The sequence below is a fragment of the Erythranthe guttata genome, chromosome 6, assembly GCF_056151865.1.
Source record: "Erythranthe guttata isolate IM_541 chromosome 6, IM_541, whole genome shotgun sequence".
NCBI lineage: Eukaryota > Viridiplantae > Streptophyta > Magnoliopsida > Lamiales > Phrymaceae > Erythranthe > Erythranthe guttata.
Genome location: NC_142538.1, coordinates 15702736 through 15723251, shown reverse-complemented (window position 1 = coordinate 15723251; position 20516 = coordinate 15702736). Strand labels below are relative to the sequence as shown.

The 20516-nt window shown below is 32.9% G+C and overlaps 1 protein-coding gene across 1 annotated transcript; it reads right to left on the bottom strand.

Moving 5' to 3' along the window:
• Window positions 1-7731: 7731 nt before the first annotated feature.
• LOC148770278 (F-box/kelch-repeat protein At3g23880-like) lies at window positions 7732-8544 on the bottom strand. Its single transcript, XM_088819085.1, has one exon. It carries the CDS (start codon window positions 8542-8544, stop codon window positions 7732-7734), a length of 813 nt encoding a protein of 270 aa, XP_088675211.1.
• Between the last annotated feature and the right edge of the window lie 11972 nt (window positions 8545-20516).

The window sequence follows — 20516 nt, the reverse complement described above, 5'->3', positions numbered from 1 at the left end:
CTCTGCTAAACCTTTCTGTTCTATCACGTAAAGGATTTCAGTGAGGCGAGCGTTTAGCGGAGTGAACCTATTGTAGGAGGAAGAGGGTTGGCCTTGAGGTGGAAGTGGTGGTCGATCATCGCGCCTCCTATTGTCCTGACGTTCATCTTCCCTTTTTCTTTTAGGAGGAGCATGGGTAGAGGCTTCCTCTATCCGGACGTATTTTTCGACTCGATTCAGCAACTCCTCTAGGTTGCCTGGGGGTCTTCCGGCGATAGATTCTTTGAATCTACCCGGTTTCAAGTTCTGCTGCATAATCCCGGAGAGCATGTCTTGCCCTACACTGGGGACTTCATGAACGGCTTCTACGAAACGCTTAATGTAGTTGCGGAGCGTTTCGTTATCTCTATGTACTACAGAGAAAAGATAGGCTGGGGTCTTGGCATATTGTTTGTTGATGGCGAATTGGTTGGTGAACCGGGTTGACAACCGAGCGAAGGTGTCAATCGACCCTATGGGTAGAGAGTTGAACCAAAGTATTGCTCTCTTGGAGAGAGTGTTGCGGAATATTTTCCACATCGCAGCATCCGTCGGGCCATATAAATCCGCCATGGCACTGAATTTCTCTATATGCTCCTGTGGGTCGGTGGTTCCTTCAAATTGAGGTAACCCCGAGATCTTTACTCCTTGAGGTAATACCTCGTTGAGAATGTCTATGGTGAAGGGACTGCGTCTTGTTGGGACAGGCATTCTTTCACCTATTAGATTATTTGGTTGGGGGAAAATATTTTGGCGAGACATTCTGCTGTTTACCTCGCCTTCTCCCTCATTAAAGAGAGGGACTCTCTGTGGAGACGCATTCCCCCGTGGGGGTGAGCGCCGACGCTGCTGTCTGGGCTGTGCCCCTCTGTGATTAGTAGATAGCTGCACTCGGGACCGTGGGTCCGAGGTAGAGAACGAGACACTTATTTGATTCTGGTTTGGTGGTGGGGCCACAGGTGGCGCTATAGGTGGAGTTGGCGCTGGTATCGCATTGGGAGCGTTTGCTCCCATCGTGGCGATATATTGAGTTACAGCCTCCGTGGCAGCGCGAGTTGTGGCTTCTGCTATCATGCGTTGGAGCGCGTCCTCGGTTATTTGAATCGTTCGAGGAGCAGGGAGTGATGGATCGGCGAGTGGTGGGTTCCGATGAGGGATCACCTGAACCTCGCGAGGTGGATCTGCAGCACGTGGAGGAGCAGGCTCCGCGGCACGTGGAGGAAGTGGCTTTGCGGCACGTGGAGGAGGTGGCATGCCAGATCCCCACGGACTGGGAGGTTATTAGCTGTGTCATTTTCTCTCCGAGCTTACGCCTCAGGAGGATCTTGTTGGCTACGTGATCTGGTTTGCATCGTTCTCACTAACGGCGCCAAAATGATGATGCTAAAATATAGCTCACCTGGGGTAGTATAGAAAACGAGCTGGGAGAGCAAAGCTGATCAGTAGCTAGTCAACTTGATGATCCTGAGGTCCCTGCGAAATGAGCACACGTGAACTAAGCCGGGGGTTGATCCGGCGGAAACCCCTGCGACGCTCAAGTCAGATGTACGGATCGTAGAGATAGTAGAGAGAATAACACTCGAGATTGATTGTGAATAATTAGAAAATACCTTAACAAATGAGTAAAACATTAATTTATATATCGGTGATTGGGTTGGGCTTACTTTGTTGGGCCCAAGCCTTATTTTGAAGGTGTTTGGGCTTTCGTGTAGTGGGCCTAATTAGTAGATAAATTTGAGGGCCAATTGGGCCGGCCCATTTAGGTATATCAATATTCTTTATGAAGATAAAATATTTGAGAAATGATTTTGCTCAATATTAGATAAAATGTTTCTAATTGTTATTGGTGAATTTGATTCAGAGTGCAAGGTCTGCATGCAAAAAAAGTATTTGCAAGAAGCATGCCGAAGCAAAGCATCCAAGGCTCATCACTTAAATGCATATTTAATGTTTTTTCATCAATATTTAGTATGTTTAAATTTGTTACTTCAATTTATTCGACAACTTTTCACTTTCTAATAAGTCTCACGTTTTCACCCATCGTTGTGTCTTTTCCTTATTCTTCTTCTCCACTATCATCGACCGTGTCCTGCAATTTTTCATGGCTTATGAATTTTTTTACTTTTTTTTTCATGGCTTATGAATTTTTTTACTTTTTTTTTATTCTTCGACCTTGCGCCGCAGAAATCTGAAATTTTGCTGCTGAAGAATTCAAAAAGTGCCTCCTCAAATCAGTGCCATAATCATTAAATGGTATTCAAGAAGAAACAAAGACTCTATTTTTCTTATTTTCTTAGTTTTGATTTTTTTCCTTATTATATTATTGAACTGGATTTTTTTGTCAAAAAATTTCTATAGCAGGATCTCTTATGTTCCTTTTATGTTTAACGTTAAATGATGAGCTCTCATCAATATGAATCTTTTATTGGATTTTGTTAAATCAGACTTTTTAATGATTGTTGTTCATGTAGATGGCGTGGGATTTAATCCCCAACATTTGTTTTTCTACACCTATTATTTTATCGGGCAATAGCCCGATCGACTTGCGGACTTTTTCCTCGTCGGAAACCCACCGGTCGAGAACGGAGTTGTAATTCCAATTGTTGAGGCGCAAGAGGGTGCACGCCGAGCCTCTCGAAACGGAGAGGCAGCTGCACACGTTGGAGATGTCATTATTTTGGATTTGTCTGATTTTTTCTTCCGAAAGGATTGTGTAGTGTTTCTGGGGGCGGCTGCCCCCATCGCCGACGTCTACAATCTCCGGCCCCTCGTCATCGGAATCGACATCCTCTTCAACCTCATCGTAGTAGAGATCTTCATCATCAGAACCCATGGAATTAATAATCACTTTTTTTTTTCTTTTTCTTTTTCTCTCTTACGTTTAGATTGTGACGGCGGAAAATTAATAATAACCTAATATTGTAGATTCCTTAATGGATCAAAACTCAATCATTAATTTAATAATTTATTAATTATAATCTCGGCAGGATTCTTCTTCTTTCTTACTTTTCTTCTGATACGTGAGTCACTTTAGAATTTTACTTACATCATAATTAATACATCTTATATATAAAAGAAAGAAACGCTAGGCAACCATAAGAAACCCTAATGTCATATTTATAATTTTTTTCAATTTTTATCAAATTTTTATCTCCTTAATATTATTTTAAATATTATTTTCGAATTTTATCATATTTGTATCCCCTAAATATTATTTTAAATATTATTTTTTATATTTATCAGATTTTTGTCTCCTAAATATTATTTTTTATTTTTATCAAATTTTTATCTCCTAAATATTATTATAAATAATATTTTTTTAATTTTATCAATTTTATATCTCCTAACTATAATTTTAAATATAATTTTCAACTTTTAGCAGATTTTTATCTCCTAAATATTATTTTCGAATTTTATCAAAGTTATATCTCCTAAATAATATTTTAAATATTTTTTTCGAGTTTTATCATGTTTTTATTAGTTTTTTATCTCCTAAATATTAATTTTGTTTTTTATCAGAGATTATTGTCTCCTAAACATTATTTTTGATTTTTATCAAATTTTTATCTCCTAAATATTATTTTAAATAATAATTTTGATTTTAATCATATTTTATCTCCTAAATATTATTCTAATTATTATTTTCGTATTTTATCAACTTTTATCTCATTAACATTATTTGAAATATTATTTTCGATTTTTATCAAATTTTTATCTCCTAACTATTATTAAATTTTATTTTCGATTTTTATCAGATTTTTATCTCCTAAATATTATTTTTTGATTTTTTATCAAATTTTTATCTCCTAGATATTATTTTAAATATTATTATTGATTTTCATCAATTTTTTATCTCCTAGATATCTTATATATAAAAGAAAGAAATGCTAGGCAACCCTAAGAAACCCTAATGTCATATTTGTAATTTTTTTCAATTTTTATCAAATTTTTATCTCCTTAATATTATTTTAAATATTATTTTCGAATTTTATCATATTTGTATCCCCTAAATATTATTTTAAATATTATTTTTTATTTTTACCAGATTTTTGTCTCCTAAATATTATTTTTTATTTTTATCAAATTTTTATCTCCTAAATATTATTATAAATAATATTTTTTTAATTTTATCAATTTTATATCTCCAAACTATAATTTTAAATATAATTTTCAACTTTTAGCAGATTTTTATCTCCTAAATATTATTTTCGAATTTTATCAAAGTTATATCTCCTAAATAATATTTTAAATATTTTTTTCGAGTTTTATCATGTTTTTATTAGTTTTTTATCTCCTAAATATTAATTTTGTTTTTTATCAGAGATTATTGTCTCCTAAACATTATTTTTGATTTTTATCAAATTTTTATCTCCTAAATATTATTTTAAATAATAATTTTGATTTTAATCATATTTTATCTCCTAAATATTATTCTAATTATTATTTTCGTATTTTATCAACTTTTATCTCATTAACATTATTTGAAATATTATTTTCGATTTTTATCAAATTTTTATCTCCTAACTATTATTAAATTTTATTTTCGATTTTTATCAGATTTTTATCTCCTAAATATTATTTTTTGATTTTTTATCAAATTTTTATCTCCTAGATATTATTTTAAATATTATTATTGATTTTCATCAATTTTTTATCTCCTAGATATCTTATATATAAAAGAAAGAAACGCTAGGCAACCCTAAGAAACCCTAATGTCATATTTGTAATTTTTTTCATTTTTTATCAAATTTTTATCTCCTTAATATTATTTTAAATATTATTTTCGAATTTTATCATATTTGTATCCCCTAAATATTATTTTAAATATTATTTTTTATTTTTATCAGATTTTTGTCTCCTAAATATTATTTTTTATTTTTATCAAATTTTTATCTCCTAAATATTATTATAAATAATATTTTTTTAATTTTATCAATTTTATATCATCTAACTATAATTTTAAATATAATTTTCAACTTTTAGCAGATTTTTATCTCCTAAATATTATTTTCGAATTTTATCAAAGTTATATCTCCTAAATAATATTTTAAATATTTTTTTCGAGTTTTATCACGTTTTTATTAGTTTTTTATCTCCTAAATATTAATTTTGTTTTTTATCAGATTATTGTCTCCTAAACATTATTTTCGATTTTTATCAAATTTTTATCTCCTAAATATTATTTTAAATAATAATTTTGATTTTAATCATATTTTATCTCCTAAATATTATTCTAATTATTATTTTCGTATTTTATCAACTTTTATCTCATTAACATTATTTGAAATATTATTTTCGATTTTTATCAAGTTTTTATCTTCTAACTATTATTTTAAATTTTATTTTCGATTTTTATCAGATTTTTATCTCCTAAATATTATTTTTTGATTTTTTTATCAAATTTATATCTCCTAAATATTATTTTAAATATTATTATCGATTTTCATCAAATTCTCCGAGATATTATTTATAATAATCTGATTTTCGATTTTTACAGAAAAGGGTAAATAAATCTGATTTTCATCCCTAGCGAATTTTGTGACATCGTTTTACATAATGTCTGCAACATTTGAAATTTATTTCTTCCCTACCTAAGGCTTCTTCTTTTGGTAACCCGACTTTAGATTTTGTTTTTTATCTTCTTCATCCTATTGACTGTGTGGCAATTAGTTTACATCTTTTTCCATCATGGCTTATAGGTAATTTCATTTTGTTAAATTATGTGTTTCATTAATTTATACCAAAGTTTTCAAATTTTATGTATAACAATTATTTCATTTTATATGTTATTGGACATGTTATTGAAATGGATGATTTGAGAGAATTAACCAAAAATGGGCGGAGCCACAAACTATTGGAAGTCGACCTTCAAGATTTATTGTTTGTAGGCGATATTTAATTTATTGTTTATATTTATTTTTGTTTCTTAATTTTCCAATTGTTAATTCCAGTGGCAAAACAGCCTGAAAATGAGGCAGTGGAGAAGGGCTTAGTTCCGATGCAAGATGTATAGATGGCCTTTTATGTTGTCGATAGTTTAGTTTTGATTATGTTAACTAAGTTATTAAATCTAATTACTTTTAAGCTCAACATGAAAGACATAGTTGATGATTTTTTTCCTGGTTCAAATTTTCAATCTACTGGTATTAGCTGATTCAATTCATTTGGAAAATTATTCAATAGTAAAGTTATTTCCTTTTTTTGTGTGTAGTATACTTAATGATGTTCCAGTATAATAGAATTTTGATCATACGATACATCAAACGTTTGTTTATATTCTTACAACATCAAAACAATGCAATTTGTTGTCCCGTGCATCGCACGGGTACAATTACTAGTAATTGATAATTACCTAAGACTACACAACTTACCCTAACTAGGGTTTATTTTTATTTTATTTTATTCTTCTTTATTGCTTGTACCGAAAGGCGAAATCTAAGTTGAATCCTTAAACCCCTTAAATCCATGAAAAACTATCCCGCAAGAGCTGGAATACCACATTGTACTCGATAGTAACGGATAGGATACAATTTAATAGGTCGAAACCCATTATTATTGAAAAAATATATTAATTTACAAGGGTAAAAAAAAAAAGAAAACTCGAGACTAATTTTATTTTTTATAATTAAATAATTAAAAAAATTAAATTTTGGATTGACACGAATAAGTAGTCTCAATTTTGATGTGTTTGTTCAATTAAAAAAAAAAACAATCAGAGTATATGTAAGCTGGTAAGATCAAAATAATATTTAGTACCACAATTTGTTGAAATAATATAATTTCAAATACTATATATTAAACTAAGTTGAAGAAAATTTAAAGAAATTCCTAAAATTCAAGCACAAGTTTGATGTAGCTTGGTGATACACTAAAATTATGAGTTCGTGTATCAGTTTTAAATAATAGTTTAATCGGATCTTCAATTACTCGAAACACAATTATAATTTCTGAATAACATATTATTAAAAAACGATGCTTTTACGGGTTACGTTCAAAAGAAATATAAACCCGCCTTGAACCCAATCTACGGATTTTCTTCATATCAGTACTCGTTGCTATCGATGAATGTGTTAGTCGGCTCCTACACGATGGGTTTTCGTGAGTTTGACGGATGCATAGGTTGAACATGATCACCACTTATATTTTGGTCTAATGTGGGCTACATTTTTGGTCGATATATTATACACTAAAATTGATTTTAGTCCCTTTTGCAATTTGATTTGCGTTTGTCAACGTCTTTAAACTAACCATTTTTTTTTCAATTTTGGTCCGCCGTATGATCTGGGTGTTAGTTTTTGGACGCAAAAGCCCGTGTTTTGCACTGGTATTGATATTTATATATCCATGGCCAACATATAATTCATATTTAGTATGCAATATTACAATTAACAGAATGCATATACCATCATATGTTCATCACTATTGTTGTTATATAACAGAACTTTGCTGTGAGAACTCAATTGCGCAATTGGACTACGGGAGATTTAGTACCGAAATTCGTAATAAATCACGACAAAGACTCAAGTGTCCATATGAATTATTGTTGGTCGAACACCAAATACGATCAAATTATTTAATTAATCAACACATAAATATCACCTACCAAACAAGAAGTTTAAGTAGAAAATAACCAAAGTAAGTTACCAAGAAAATAAAACACCATCGTTGAATAATACACTTTTGTTATTGTCACATCGTCGTCGTCGTAATTAATCATGTAGAATTTAGCGAGGCTAAACTTTCAACGTAGACCCCCGCTTGATAAGCATTGCCAAAGTCATATATGCAACATTCCCTAAACCGATTGTCTTCCCGATTGTAAATCAGGAACTTCGATACGTAAGCAAACAAAACCTCGCCATTTGGCAACACAAGCAATAGGGTCAAGAGCGACAGATTCAATGATGAGATCCTTAACAAAGGATTGCAATAAATCGATGCGTAAGAAACATTTAAAAATCTACCCCAAGAATCTTCCGCCCCATACTTGTTCCGAACCCAGATATCGAACCGATTCGTACCGACACAAAACAAACAAAGACATTCATCAACAACTCCCAATCTTAGATTACGAATATTATAAGAATCCTTCTCGACGCAACTAGGTTTCTCCACAACTCCGGTAGTCTCACTATTGAAATCGAAATAAACAATCTTCCATTCGGACATCGTTCCATTCTTATCACTTATCTTATCACTTATCCAGTGAGGCTTCCCGCTCGCAAACGTTCCCAATTTATGAAACGTATCGTCGAAAGACGGAGATCCATTGCTGTAGGTCATAGTTCCTCCCCAAGAATCGGAATTCAAGCTATATGCTTTCCCTACGATAAAAAATTTGCAAGTAACATCATGCACGTGAAAGAGAGCAAAAACCTTGTAGTCGCCGTTGATTTCGGCAAAGGCGAACCCGTATCTCCTAACGTACGTAAACAGAGAGCGCTCGAGTCCGGTGAGGAAGTGGGGCAGATCCTTGGACTCTCTCGTGGCGGGATTCCACAAAGAGAACCGGTAGGGTCCGATCATAATGCAGATCAGACCGTTGCAAGAAGCCGAGATATTCGATTCTCCTATAATCCTAGCCGTTGGATGATTGATCAGAGGTGACGCGAGAGCGGTTCGTTAGGTCAACAATGCGTACAAGGGACATGATTTTACTGCACAAGTACTCGGTCCCCAAGTGGCTGAAACGATGCTGTGGTGGGGGAAGGTTTTGTTCTCCGTTGACTTTTTGAGGTGGGCTTTGACCATGTGTTTGCTGGAGATCAAAGAACGCCATGATTTTGACACGCACTTGAATCTCAAGAGGGATTTTACTGGCAGATTTGGCAAGATTTCTATGATGATTTCTTCCGGAATCTCAGCCATTTCCGACAGCTGTGGAATAATTTTGAGGTTATTGTCTCGTACGATGAAGACAGCGCTAGGGTTTTGTTTTCTTGTTTCTTTTTTTCTTTAATCCTAGGGTTGCGGTTGTTTAACTTATTCAACATCAAACATCGTTTAGCCCACACGATAACATATATATATATATATATATATATATATATATATATATATATATATATATATATATATATATATATAAAAGACAATCGATGGCCTAATATTTTGACACGTGGTATTTTGAGGGTTTCAAACCCAAGGTAACCCTAGGGGTAGTTTTTGTAATTCTTGTAGTTCTACGGATTTTTTTTAAATATTTTTTTACAGTTTTTCATTAGCCTTAAAAACTGTGCATCGCACGGGTATAACAATATGTAATAACCGTGCAATATGTTTTTTTACAGTTTTTAACAATATGTAATAACCGTGCATCACACGGGTGTACCAATATGTAATAACCGTGCAATATGTTTTTTTTACAGTTTTTAACAATATGTAATAACCGTGCATCGCACGGGCGTACTACTAATTTGTAGTGTAAATTTGATATACCCCTCATTGCCTAATAAATTATAAATAAACCCAAACACCATCAGTGTGGATCCACATAAAAGGCGAAAATACTATACTATCTTTATATGCAATTTTCACCCAATGTGTATTCAACATTTGGTTATGCGTTTAGCATTTTTGCTCCTGTATTTAACACTTTCGCTGATTTGTTTATTTTTTAATTTTTTTATAACCACCTTTTTTTTATATGTATATTCTTTTAATTTATAATTTTTTTAAATCGATATGTTTATTGTACTGAAAATGACTACGTGTATAACTGTAGTTAAGTATAGCCATTGGTAGTAAAATTTTTTTTAACTCCAATTTTTCAGTCGACAAATAATGTACACATATGAATATCAACGCTTACGCAAAAACAATTCATAAACACCAACAACAAAAGATCACAACTTAAATATTTATATTATAAGTCAACTCATAACTAACAAGTCGAAATACACAAATACATACATATGTTACTACATGTTACTATATGTTACGAGTAATGTATAATAATGTGTAGTAATCACATTTTGTAGAACACTGTAACTTGGAGCATATGTCAAAATCATCAAATTCGTCTAAAACTTCAACCAACTTTTTTGACACCCTCAATGAGAGGATCAATGGCTTCCATTAAGCTGCAATTGCAACATCAAAAAATATACATATATTTGTGCAAATTAACAAAAATTGAAGAAACATCAAAACACTAACAAATCGACAAACACTAGGAGGGAGGGAGAGAGAGAGAGAGAGAACACTAGGAGGGAGAGAGAGAGAGAGAGAGAGAGAGAGAGAGAGAGAGAGAGAGAGAGAGAGAGAGAGAGAGAGAGAGAGAGAGAGAGAGACCGTAGCTGTGAAATCCTACGAATTTTAGACCAAACCGCCAATGACTTCTCACCCCAAATGCCACCTTCCAAAGCCCTAGCCGCCGCTAACCACCTAAGGTTCCACGCTCGCAATGAAAAAAATATAGAAATAATCTGACAATTAAAAATTGAACGAAATTGCCATCAAAACATAGATCTCGACGAGAGAAATCCAACGATGGGTAGCCCATCAATTTCCGACTGTCGGCAAGACCCACCGTCGTTCAAATACGCGCCGACTATAAGACGGTTGCAAACAGATCTACAGATCCAAACTGTATGAAATAACCACCAAAAGAAAGAGCTCAACGAGAGGAATCTAACGATAGTTAAACCATTGAATTCTGACCATCAGAGAGAAGGTTATGACTTTGGGAAGCAACATCGTAGGTTGAAATTAACCTATGGGGGACTAAAATATAACTATATATTGGCAACGAAATTAATTTCGTCGATAAAGAAATTGTTGCCTATTTTGCTTTTCTTGTAGTGCACCGGAGAGAGATTTATGACTCCGGGAAGTAAGATCGCCAGTTGAGACCTATGGGGGCGTGATTTGGATATGAGAATTGAGAGAGAAAGAGAGGAACGACTGTGAGTTAACTAGGGTTTAAAACTGATTAATTTAAAAAGGCATTTTAGGTACTTTAAAACGACCAGGGGTATCCCAAATTTATATCAAAATGAAGGAAGTATGCACCATGATGTAAAATCATTGGTGATTACTTCAAAATACCTTTCACACGTGGGAGGCCATTCAAATAATCCCTAATTTGTAATTCTAATTAGACCCCGTTTGACTAAGCTTATTTAAAATATCTTATAAGCTCCTACATCTGATAAGATGTTTTAGGAGCTGATAAGCTGTAAGATCTTATTCTAAATTTTTTTAAGGTGTTTGGATATGTAGCTTATAAGTTACTTTTAATTTTTATAAGTTGTTCATGTGTTTGGAAAAAAAAGATCTGTTTATAGCTATAATGACAAAAAAGTACATGACGCCATTATAACTGTTAAACTAATTCGACTCAAATAGTTTTGTTCCGAAAATATTATTATAGTATTTACAAATTTTAATTTTTCAAATAAAAATAATAATATAAAATTATATATTAAATAAACTAAATAATTTTTTTTATGTATGTATGTTGATATGACATTTCACATTTTTTTAAAATAAAATATGAAGTGTAGTAAAATATTTTAATGAAACGGATTTGTGAAAGTTTTAATTTTTTGTCCCATAATATAATTATATAAAATTAAAGATGTAAGAGAAATATATTTTTTTTAGATAAACGAAATATAATTTTTTATTGAGATAATAAGAATCTTCGGGTACTTTTATATACATATAAAATATAAATAGAGAATAATTTTTTTTTACAATTATTATTAAAATTATACTTTAACTAATTATTAATCTTGATTACAAGAATAGGTTGTTTTGATAAAATATAAATGTTATTAGTATTCATGTAATATAATAAATATAATAAAGTATTTGCGGGTAATTTTGTATTTTGAGTGTTTCAGTAAACAAGCAAATAAGATCTTAAAGAAAAATGTGGGGGGAATGCACTTTTTTAAAACCATTTTATAAGCTCCCTAAAGCTTATTTTTGAAATAATAAGATATTTTCTATATTTTTTTACCAAACACTTTTGAACAGTTTATAAGCTCTTAAACATCTTATAAGATGTTTTTTTGAGCATATAAGCTTAGCCAAACATACTCTTACTTAAGCCACAAATTAAAATAAATTAAATTTGATCTAACTCATTCACTACCAGGAACTCCAATAGTAAATTATAGAAATTGATAGCGGTGTGCACGGCTCGGTTCGGTTCGGTTTTTGGCTAAAACCGAACATGAACCGAATATATCGGTTTTTGTAAATTTAAAAACCGTGTATATATGTCGGCTTTTTATCGGTTCGGTTTCTTTTGATTTCGGTTCGGTTTCGGTTATTTTTCGGTTCATGAGTAACTATATATTCAAGTTGTAATTACAATTATTTCCACAACTTACTAATGCAATGAAAATATAAAATCTTTAATTCCATAGGACTTATAAGGAGATTATCAATGAGATGTTGACGATTGTCGTCGGCCATCTTGTCGCCGCGTGTTGAAGTAATCTTCATCTCTTTTCCTCTTGGGAGGAGGGAGGGCCGAAGCCTCTTAGATGCGCACGTGTTTCTCAGCGCGACTTAGTAACTCTTCCAGAGTGGTTGGAGGTCAACCTGCAATAGATTCCTTGAATCTACCTTCTTTCAAGTTTTGTTGAATGATTCCAGCGAGCAGGCTTCCTCCCACGTTAGGAACTTTGTGAGATGCCTCTACAAATCGTTGAATGTAGTTGCGGAGGGTCTCGCCCTCTCTCTGGGTGATAGTGAAGAGGTACGCGAATGTCTTTGGGTACTCTTTGTTGATAGCGAAATGGTGGGTGAAGCGATCTGTTAGTTGGGAGAGAGCTTCAATTGACCCAGTGGGCAAGGAGTTGAAACAGCTCAATGCTCGTTCGGAGAGCGTTGTGCGAAACATCTTGCACATTGCCGCATCACTTGGGCCATATAGATCTGCCATGGCGTAGAACTTTTTAAGGTGCTCCTGTGGGTCACCAGTTCCATCGAACTGCGGTAGACTCGAGACCTTTACCCGTTGGGGTAGTATCTCATTGATTATTGCGACAGTGAAGGGATTGTGCCTTATTGGAGGTATTTCCCTTCCACCAATGGGATTACCTATGTGGGGAAGGTGATTTGAGCGAGATACCTGACTGCTAATTTCAACCTCTCTATCATTGTGTGGAGGAGCTCGTTGGTGAGAGGTGTTGCCTTTTGAAGGTGAACGTGGGTCACGTCGCCCAGTTCGTGCATCTTGGAGATGAGTAGATTGTTGCATTCGGGACCGTGGGTCCGAGGTAGAGGAGGAGACACTTATTTGGTTCTGGACTGGCGGTGCTGCCATCGGTGGCTCCACAGGTGGAGCAGGTGTTGGTATCGCGTTGGGAGCATTTGCTCCCATCGTTGCGATGTATTGGGTCTCGGCCTCTGTGGCGGCGCGAGTTGAGGCTTCTGCTATCATGCGCTGGAGCGCATCCTCGGTTATTTGAACCATTCGGGAAGCAGGGAGTGGTGGATCGGCGACTGGTGGATCCCGAGAGGGATCACCTGAACCTCGCGAGGCGGATCCGAAGCACGTGGATGAGGTGGCAAGCCAGAGCCTCCGCGGATTAGGAGGTTGGTAGCTGTGTCGTTCTCTCTCCGAGCGGATGCCTCAGGAGGATCTTGCTGGCTACGTGATCTGGTTTGCATCGTTCCCACAGACGGCGCCAAAATGATGATGCTAAAGATAGATCACCTTAGAGTGTTGAAGTAGGATGAGTTGGAAGAGCAAAGTGGATCACTGGCTCACGAGCTTGATGACCTTGCGATACCTGCGATCATAGAACACGTGAACTAAGCCGGGGGTTGATCCGGCGGAAACCCCTCCGACGCTCAAGTCAGACGTGCTGATCATAGAAAAAGTCCAGAGAATACAATTAATAGTATTGTTCAGATAATAGGACGTACCTTAAGGAATGAGTTCAAACCTTTATTTATAGCTTAGTTGAGATTGTCGGGCTCAAATCTTACTTGAAGGTGATTGGACCTCGGTGATAGTGGTCTTCAATATTGGGCTCGTGGCCCAGTAGGTAAATAAATAGTAAGCCCATTGGGTTGGCCCAATTAGACATATCAATATGCTAATGCTAAAAAGTAATAGGAATTAGACCTAACACGTTTCCAAATAGAATGCTAATTTTAATACTAATCCTAATAAAAAATGCAAATACTAATGCTAATGCTAATACTGATCATAATTCTAATTATAATGCTAATACTAATACTCATTCTAATCATAATGCTAATCCTAATAGTAATAGTAATCCTAGTATGCTAATGTTAATGCTAATCATAATGCTAAAACTAATGCTAATACTAATATTAATAATTATTTGACAATACTAATGTCAATGCCAGTGTTAATTATAATTCTAATATGCTAATGCTAATGCAAACGCTAAGGTTAATATGCTAATGTTGCTCGTAATTATAATTCTCCTGCTAATGCTAATGCTTAATAAACATAATCCTAATGCTAATGTTAATCCAAATATGCTAATGTTAATGTTAATGTTATTGCTAATATGCTAATTCTAATGCTAATTTTAATCCTAATAGTAATCATAATTAATTCTAATGCTAATCATAATCTGAATCATAATCCAAATACTAATGCTAATAATAATTTTAATCGTAAGTATAATGTTCATACTAATTCTAATTTTAATACTAATCATAATCTTAATCCTATAATCGTAATCCTAATAGAAATACTAATACTAACACGAATTCTAATTTTAACACGTAATCAAAATTCTAATACCAATACTAATCTTAATCCTAGGACTAATCATAATATGTTAATTATTATATCCTAATATGTAATGTTAATTCTAATATATTAATGGTAATAAATGTTAATTGTAATACTACTACTAATCACAATCATAATAATAATTCAAATATGTTAATGCTAATACTAATGGTAATGTTAATCCTAATCCTAATTCTAATGTTGATCCTTATCCTAGTCATAACCGTAATCGCAATTCTAATACTAATGTTAATTATAATACTAAACTTAATACTAATCATATACTAATATTAATTATAATCCTATACTAATAGTAACACTAAAACTAACACTAACATTAATATTAACACTGACACTAACACTAACACTATCACTATGACTAACACTAACTAATACAAATATTAATTTTAATACTAATATTAATACTAATTTTAATACTAATATTAATACTCATGTTAATACTAATTCTAATGCTAATGCTAATACTAATACTAATACTAATACTAATACTAAAACTAATATTAATACTAATACTAATAGCTAATATTCATATTAATTCTAATACTAATACTAATGCTATACTAATACTAATCTTAAATCTAATACTAATAGTTAATACTAATTCTAATATCTAATAGCTAATATTATTACTAATACTAATACTAATACTATACTTATACTAATACTAATACTAATACTAATACTAATACTAATACCAATACTAATCTTAATACTAATACTAGTACTATTACTATTACTATTGCTCGAACCATTAATAATATTATTACTAATATTAATATTAGTTCGAACCATGATACTAATCGTAATGCTGACTCTAATCCTAATCCTGATCGTAATAGCTAATACTAATACACATACTAATAGTAATACTAACCCTATTTATGATAATATCAATAATATTCATAATTCTAATCCAAATCTCAATCTTAATCCTCATATTTGTTTTAATTTTGATCATAATCTTAATATTAATCTCAATACTAATCTAATACTAATAATACTAATATTTATACTCATACTCGGTATTATAGTAATACTCATACTAATACTAATATTAATATTATTCTTAATACCAATACCAATACTAATCCCAAGCTTAATCATAATACTAATACTAATATTAATACTAACGTTATCTGAATACTAATACTAATACCAATACTAATACATAAACAAATATTGAACTTTAAACAACAAAATATTTTGACGGATGTACGCTTTTTGTTATTAATGCTAGTGCTAATTCGAATACATTATGTTAATGTTACTCATAATATGCTAATGTTAATCTTAATCCTAGTATGCCAATGCTAATAAACAAATGATAATTTTAATCCTAATGCTAATCATAACTCTAACACTAATGCTACTACGTAATTTAAATTATGTATTGTGCTTTATTATTCAAGTAAATATTTAATTACTAAATAAATAAAATACAATGTCTCAATTTATGAACAAATGCTTAGAATGAGATAAGTAATTGAAAGATAGGAAAAAAAAAATAGGGTAAAATAATACATATATTATATAAAATGAAGTCATTTTATAGTTTCGGTCCGGTTCGGTTTTTCGGTTTGGTTATTTACCTTTCCACCATACCGAACCGAATAATTTGGTATTTCAAAAATAAAAAACCGTACCTGCGGTTTGCGGTACGGTTTGAAATGGCTCGATTTTTCGGTTTTTTGGTCGGTTTTTCGGTTTTCGGTTTTTCGGTTATTTTGCTCACCCCTAGAAATTGAGAACAAAACTCATTTTAAAATAGGGGTTTTTATACATATGTCCCTGATCAACCGTAGGTATTATTCTAGGTTTATGGGCTATATCTATTTCACCAATAAGTCCATCCATTTTATAATATGTATTATAAATAAAGGTAAAAATAATGTGTATGCAAAATTACCCGCAACCCATTTAAACTCAATTCCTAATTTCAACCTCAATTTAACTTCAATTTCATCAATTTTGACCACAAAAATCCAATTTTGACTTTTTCTTTTTTTCTGATTTTTTTGCCGCCGGTTTCCAGTGTTAATTTTTTTTTTCATGTCTGCTTTTTCCGTCTTCGGGATTGACTTTTTTTTTTCCCCTGTTTTTTAAGATGACAATCAATGTTGGTCTCCAAGATTAACTTTTTTTACCTAAACTTTTGTATCCGTTTTTTTTACGCCCGCCACTGAACATTAACTGTAAATGTACTGTCATTGAGAGTAATTGTACTGGCGCTGACAGAAATTGTACAGTCATTGACAGTAATTGTACTGTCACTTACGGTAATTGTATTGTCATTGACATTTATTGTACTGGCGCTGACAGTGATTGTACAATCCTTGATAGTACAATTACTGTAAACACAATACTATTAATGTCAACCACATCAATATTTTTTTTGGCTTTTTTATTTTGTTACATTTCTTGATCACTCAACGTAATAATATTACTATCGTTGACAATAAAAATAATGTAAACACAACAATATTACTGTTAACTACATCACTATTTTTTTTGCCTTTTTATTTTGTTTGATTTGTAGATCGGTTAACGTAACAATATTACTTCCACTATTGTAATGATATTGTAAACACAATAATGTTAGTGTGGTTGACGGTAATATTACTGTTTTTACAATAAGTTGACAGTAATACTACTGTCAACCACATCAATATTAATTATTTTGCTTTTTATTATGTTTTTCTTTGTTGAACGATCATCAACATATTAATATTAATCTATTACACAATAATAACAATTTTATTGTGTTAATATTAATGTGCTAGAGAATAATATAACAATATTATTGTGTTAAATTGTAATATAGTTAATATTACTGTGTTAAACACTAATATAGTTAATACGGCTGTCAACCACAGCAATATTACTGTTTAAACGGGCCAAAAAATGTTGAAGAAAAAAAAGTTTTCCAAAAAAAAATCAACACTGTCGGAGACCGGCGTTGACCGCCGATCAGCAGTGGCAAAAAGAAGGAAACAAGTAAAAGTAATCGAAAAAAGTCAACACCGAAAACCGACGAAAAAAGCAGACCTAATTAAAGGTTCGATACAGCCAATGAACCATAGTCTTTATTTTTTTTAACTACATCCTTATTGAAAAACAAGTATGACCCACATTTCTTATGTTTTTTATCCGTATTTGCCCTTATACCCTAAATTCATAACCTTTTTATGTACGTTTATCCACTCAGATATGTTTTCTCTTATTTGCTCTCTCTCTCTCTCTCTCTCTCTCTCTCTCTCTCTCTCTCTCTCTCTCTCTCTCTCTCTCTCTCTCTCTCTCTCTCTCTTGCGCAACGCGGGCATGGAAGATGGCATTGATCGGTCGGTGGCGCTCGATGGGGTGGCTACTTGCGGTGTTCCAACGAATTCAGCAGCACCACCGACAAGGCTTCATTACTCTTCGTCGTCGCGGCGACGTCTGCATCTTAGCAAATCTACATCTTCTACGAGGTCCTCAATGGAGAGGAGTTTGAATCTACCTACGATAGGTATATATATGGAGAAAACCTTGTGACCGTGGTTGAGAGTGCTCAGACGAAGAGAGAAGTTAACCGGTGCACCGATTGCCGGAGAAAGGTTGGATTGACCGGATTTAGATGCCGGTGCGGTGAGCTGATCTACACAGATCATTGGTACTGGTGGGGTGGTTGGCATCCTTGGCGCGGCGTGGTTCTGGCCGAGATGGAGTAATGGTGGTGGTGGATGGTTTTCTAGGATTTTTCGATTGGATGTTTATGAATGTCTGTGACTGGCGGCTAGGTTCAAAGGGGAGATAGGGTTTTAAGAATATGTGACTGTGGGTGACTACAAGTCACATATTACTAAAATTACAATTATTAATATTATGTAAAAAAAATGAAAAAGTTAAATTTTTATGATAGTGAAAAAAATACTAAAATAATAAAAAAAAAGTGTGTTCTATGTGAAAAAACAACAATAATAAAAATATTAGATGAGAAAATGAAAATATTAAATACAAAAAAAAAATGATAAATATAGTTTAAGTATTACTGGGTGCAGATTTCATTTTTTGTGTGTGGGATCATTTTCGGAATGAATTTTATAATTGATGTGAAGAAAGGGTTTAGTTGAGCTTGTCATTCAATCTAATAAGTTTTGGGGTTAATAGCAATTTGCTACCTGTACTTTGCCCGTATTTGCACTTTTTCACATTAACTAAAAAAATTGCACGGGCACACCCAAACTCGTTTTTTTGACGCACATAACCACCTAAGGGGAATATTCTAGCGAATCTTCTCATTTTTCCGGGGCACTTGCGATGCGCATGCTTAATGTGAGGATTTTTTAATCTTTTAATATGAAGATATCATGTGGGTTAAAATTGAAAGTTCCAAAGGATGAAATTGAAAGATTGAAAGTTCCATGGGGTGAAATTGAAAGATATAAAACTCTCATTCTTCTTCTTCAATGGAAGCTTCTCCCCCATTAATTTGTTCGTTGAACTAACAACAACTTTAAAAAAAAATCCAAGCTTTATCTTATCTCGTCAATTTAATCAAAAACCTTGTGAGGCGATCTTGGTCCTCAATTTGGAACTTTCCTCGATGTTCCACCTGATCGTCATCAACATATTCAGTCCAATTGTTTCTCTTAGTCTTGTTAGTTAGGTCTTGGATTGGAGAACTGTTGGAGGTACGTATGATTGTGTTCATCGGGGAGATGGAAGTGATTTTGATTAGAGAATTAGCGAGGCATGTTCAAAAGTCTGGACGAATTTGCGTACGTACATCTCTGGCCATTGATGATTGGGCAAAAATCTTCCTCACAAATTCCTCGTGGTTGGACGTACACCACGCAACTCCACATGTTGCTTATTGCTGCTCTTTCTTCTACTGCTTCATCTGCACTGTATACCACCTTTGTTTTCATAGTTGAATTTTCTCACACAAACACGTATCTATAGAGCAATTAATTTCAATATTTACTGTAAACCACAAAAACATACTGAGAATTAGAAAGAAAGAGAGAGCCTTCTTAGTGGAGCATTCGAAGCATTGGAAAGGGTTTCTTTGAAAATTATTAATGAGGAGAAGCTCCTATAGTAGAAGAAGACCCACTCCCATGGAAGAAGAAGACCCACAACTCTATTTCAATTAATTTAGAATTTGGAAAAGTTTCAAATGAAATTCAATTGAGTCCTTAAAACTTTCAGTTTTACCCCACATGATATCTTCAGATTAAAACACCAAAAAACCCATGTATCTAGTCATGTGCATCGCGAGTGTGCCGGAATCTTTCAAGATTCGCCAGAATATCCCCCCTAGGTGGTTATGTGCGTCAAAAAAACGAGTTTGGGTGTGTTCGTGCAACTTTTTTTAGTTAAGGTGGCGAGGCGCAAAAACGGGCAAAGTACAGGTGTCAAAATGCTATTAAGCCTAAGTTTTGTCACAAATGACCTATATCTTAAGGCCCCTTAACATTAATAGTATTAGATGATTGGAGCTTGTTTGGCTAAGCTTATTTAAAACATCTTATAAACTCCTACACCTGATAAGTTGTTTCATGAGCTGATAAGTTTTTAGATCTTATTTTAAAGATTAAGTTTTAAAGTGTTTGGGTATAGAGCTTATCAGTTAGTTGAATGAAATCTTATACTTTTAATATTTTAGTAAATGGGTAAATAAGGTCTTATATAAAAAATGTGGAGTTGAGGTATTTTTTTCTAAAAACGTCTTATAAGCTCCTTAACGACTTATATTTTT

Coding starts and splice junctions, on each gene's coding strand:
- LOC148770278 (XM_088819085.1), bottom strand. CDS start 8,544: ATGATCGGACCCTACCGGTTCTCTTTGTGGAATCCCGCCACGAGAGAG.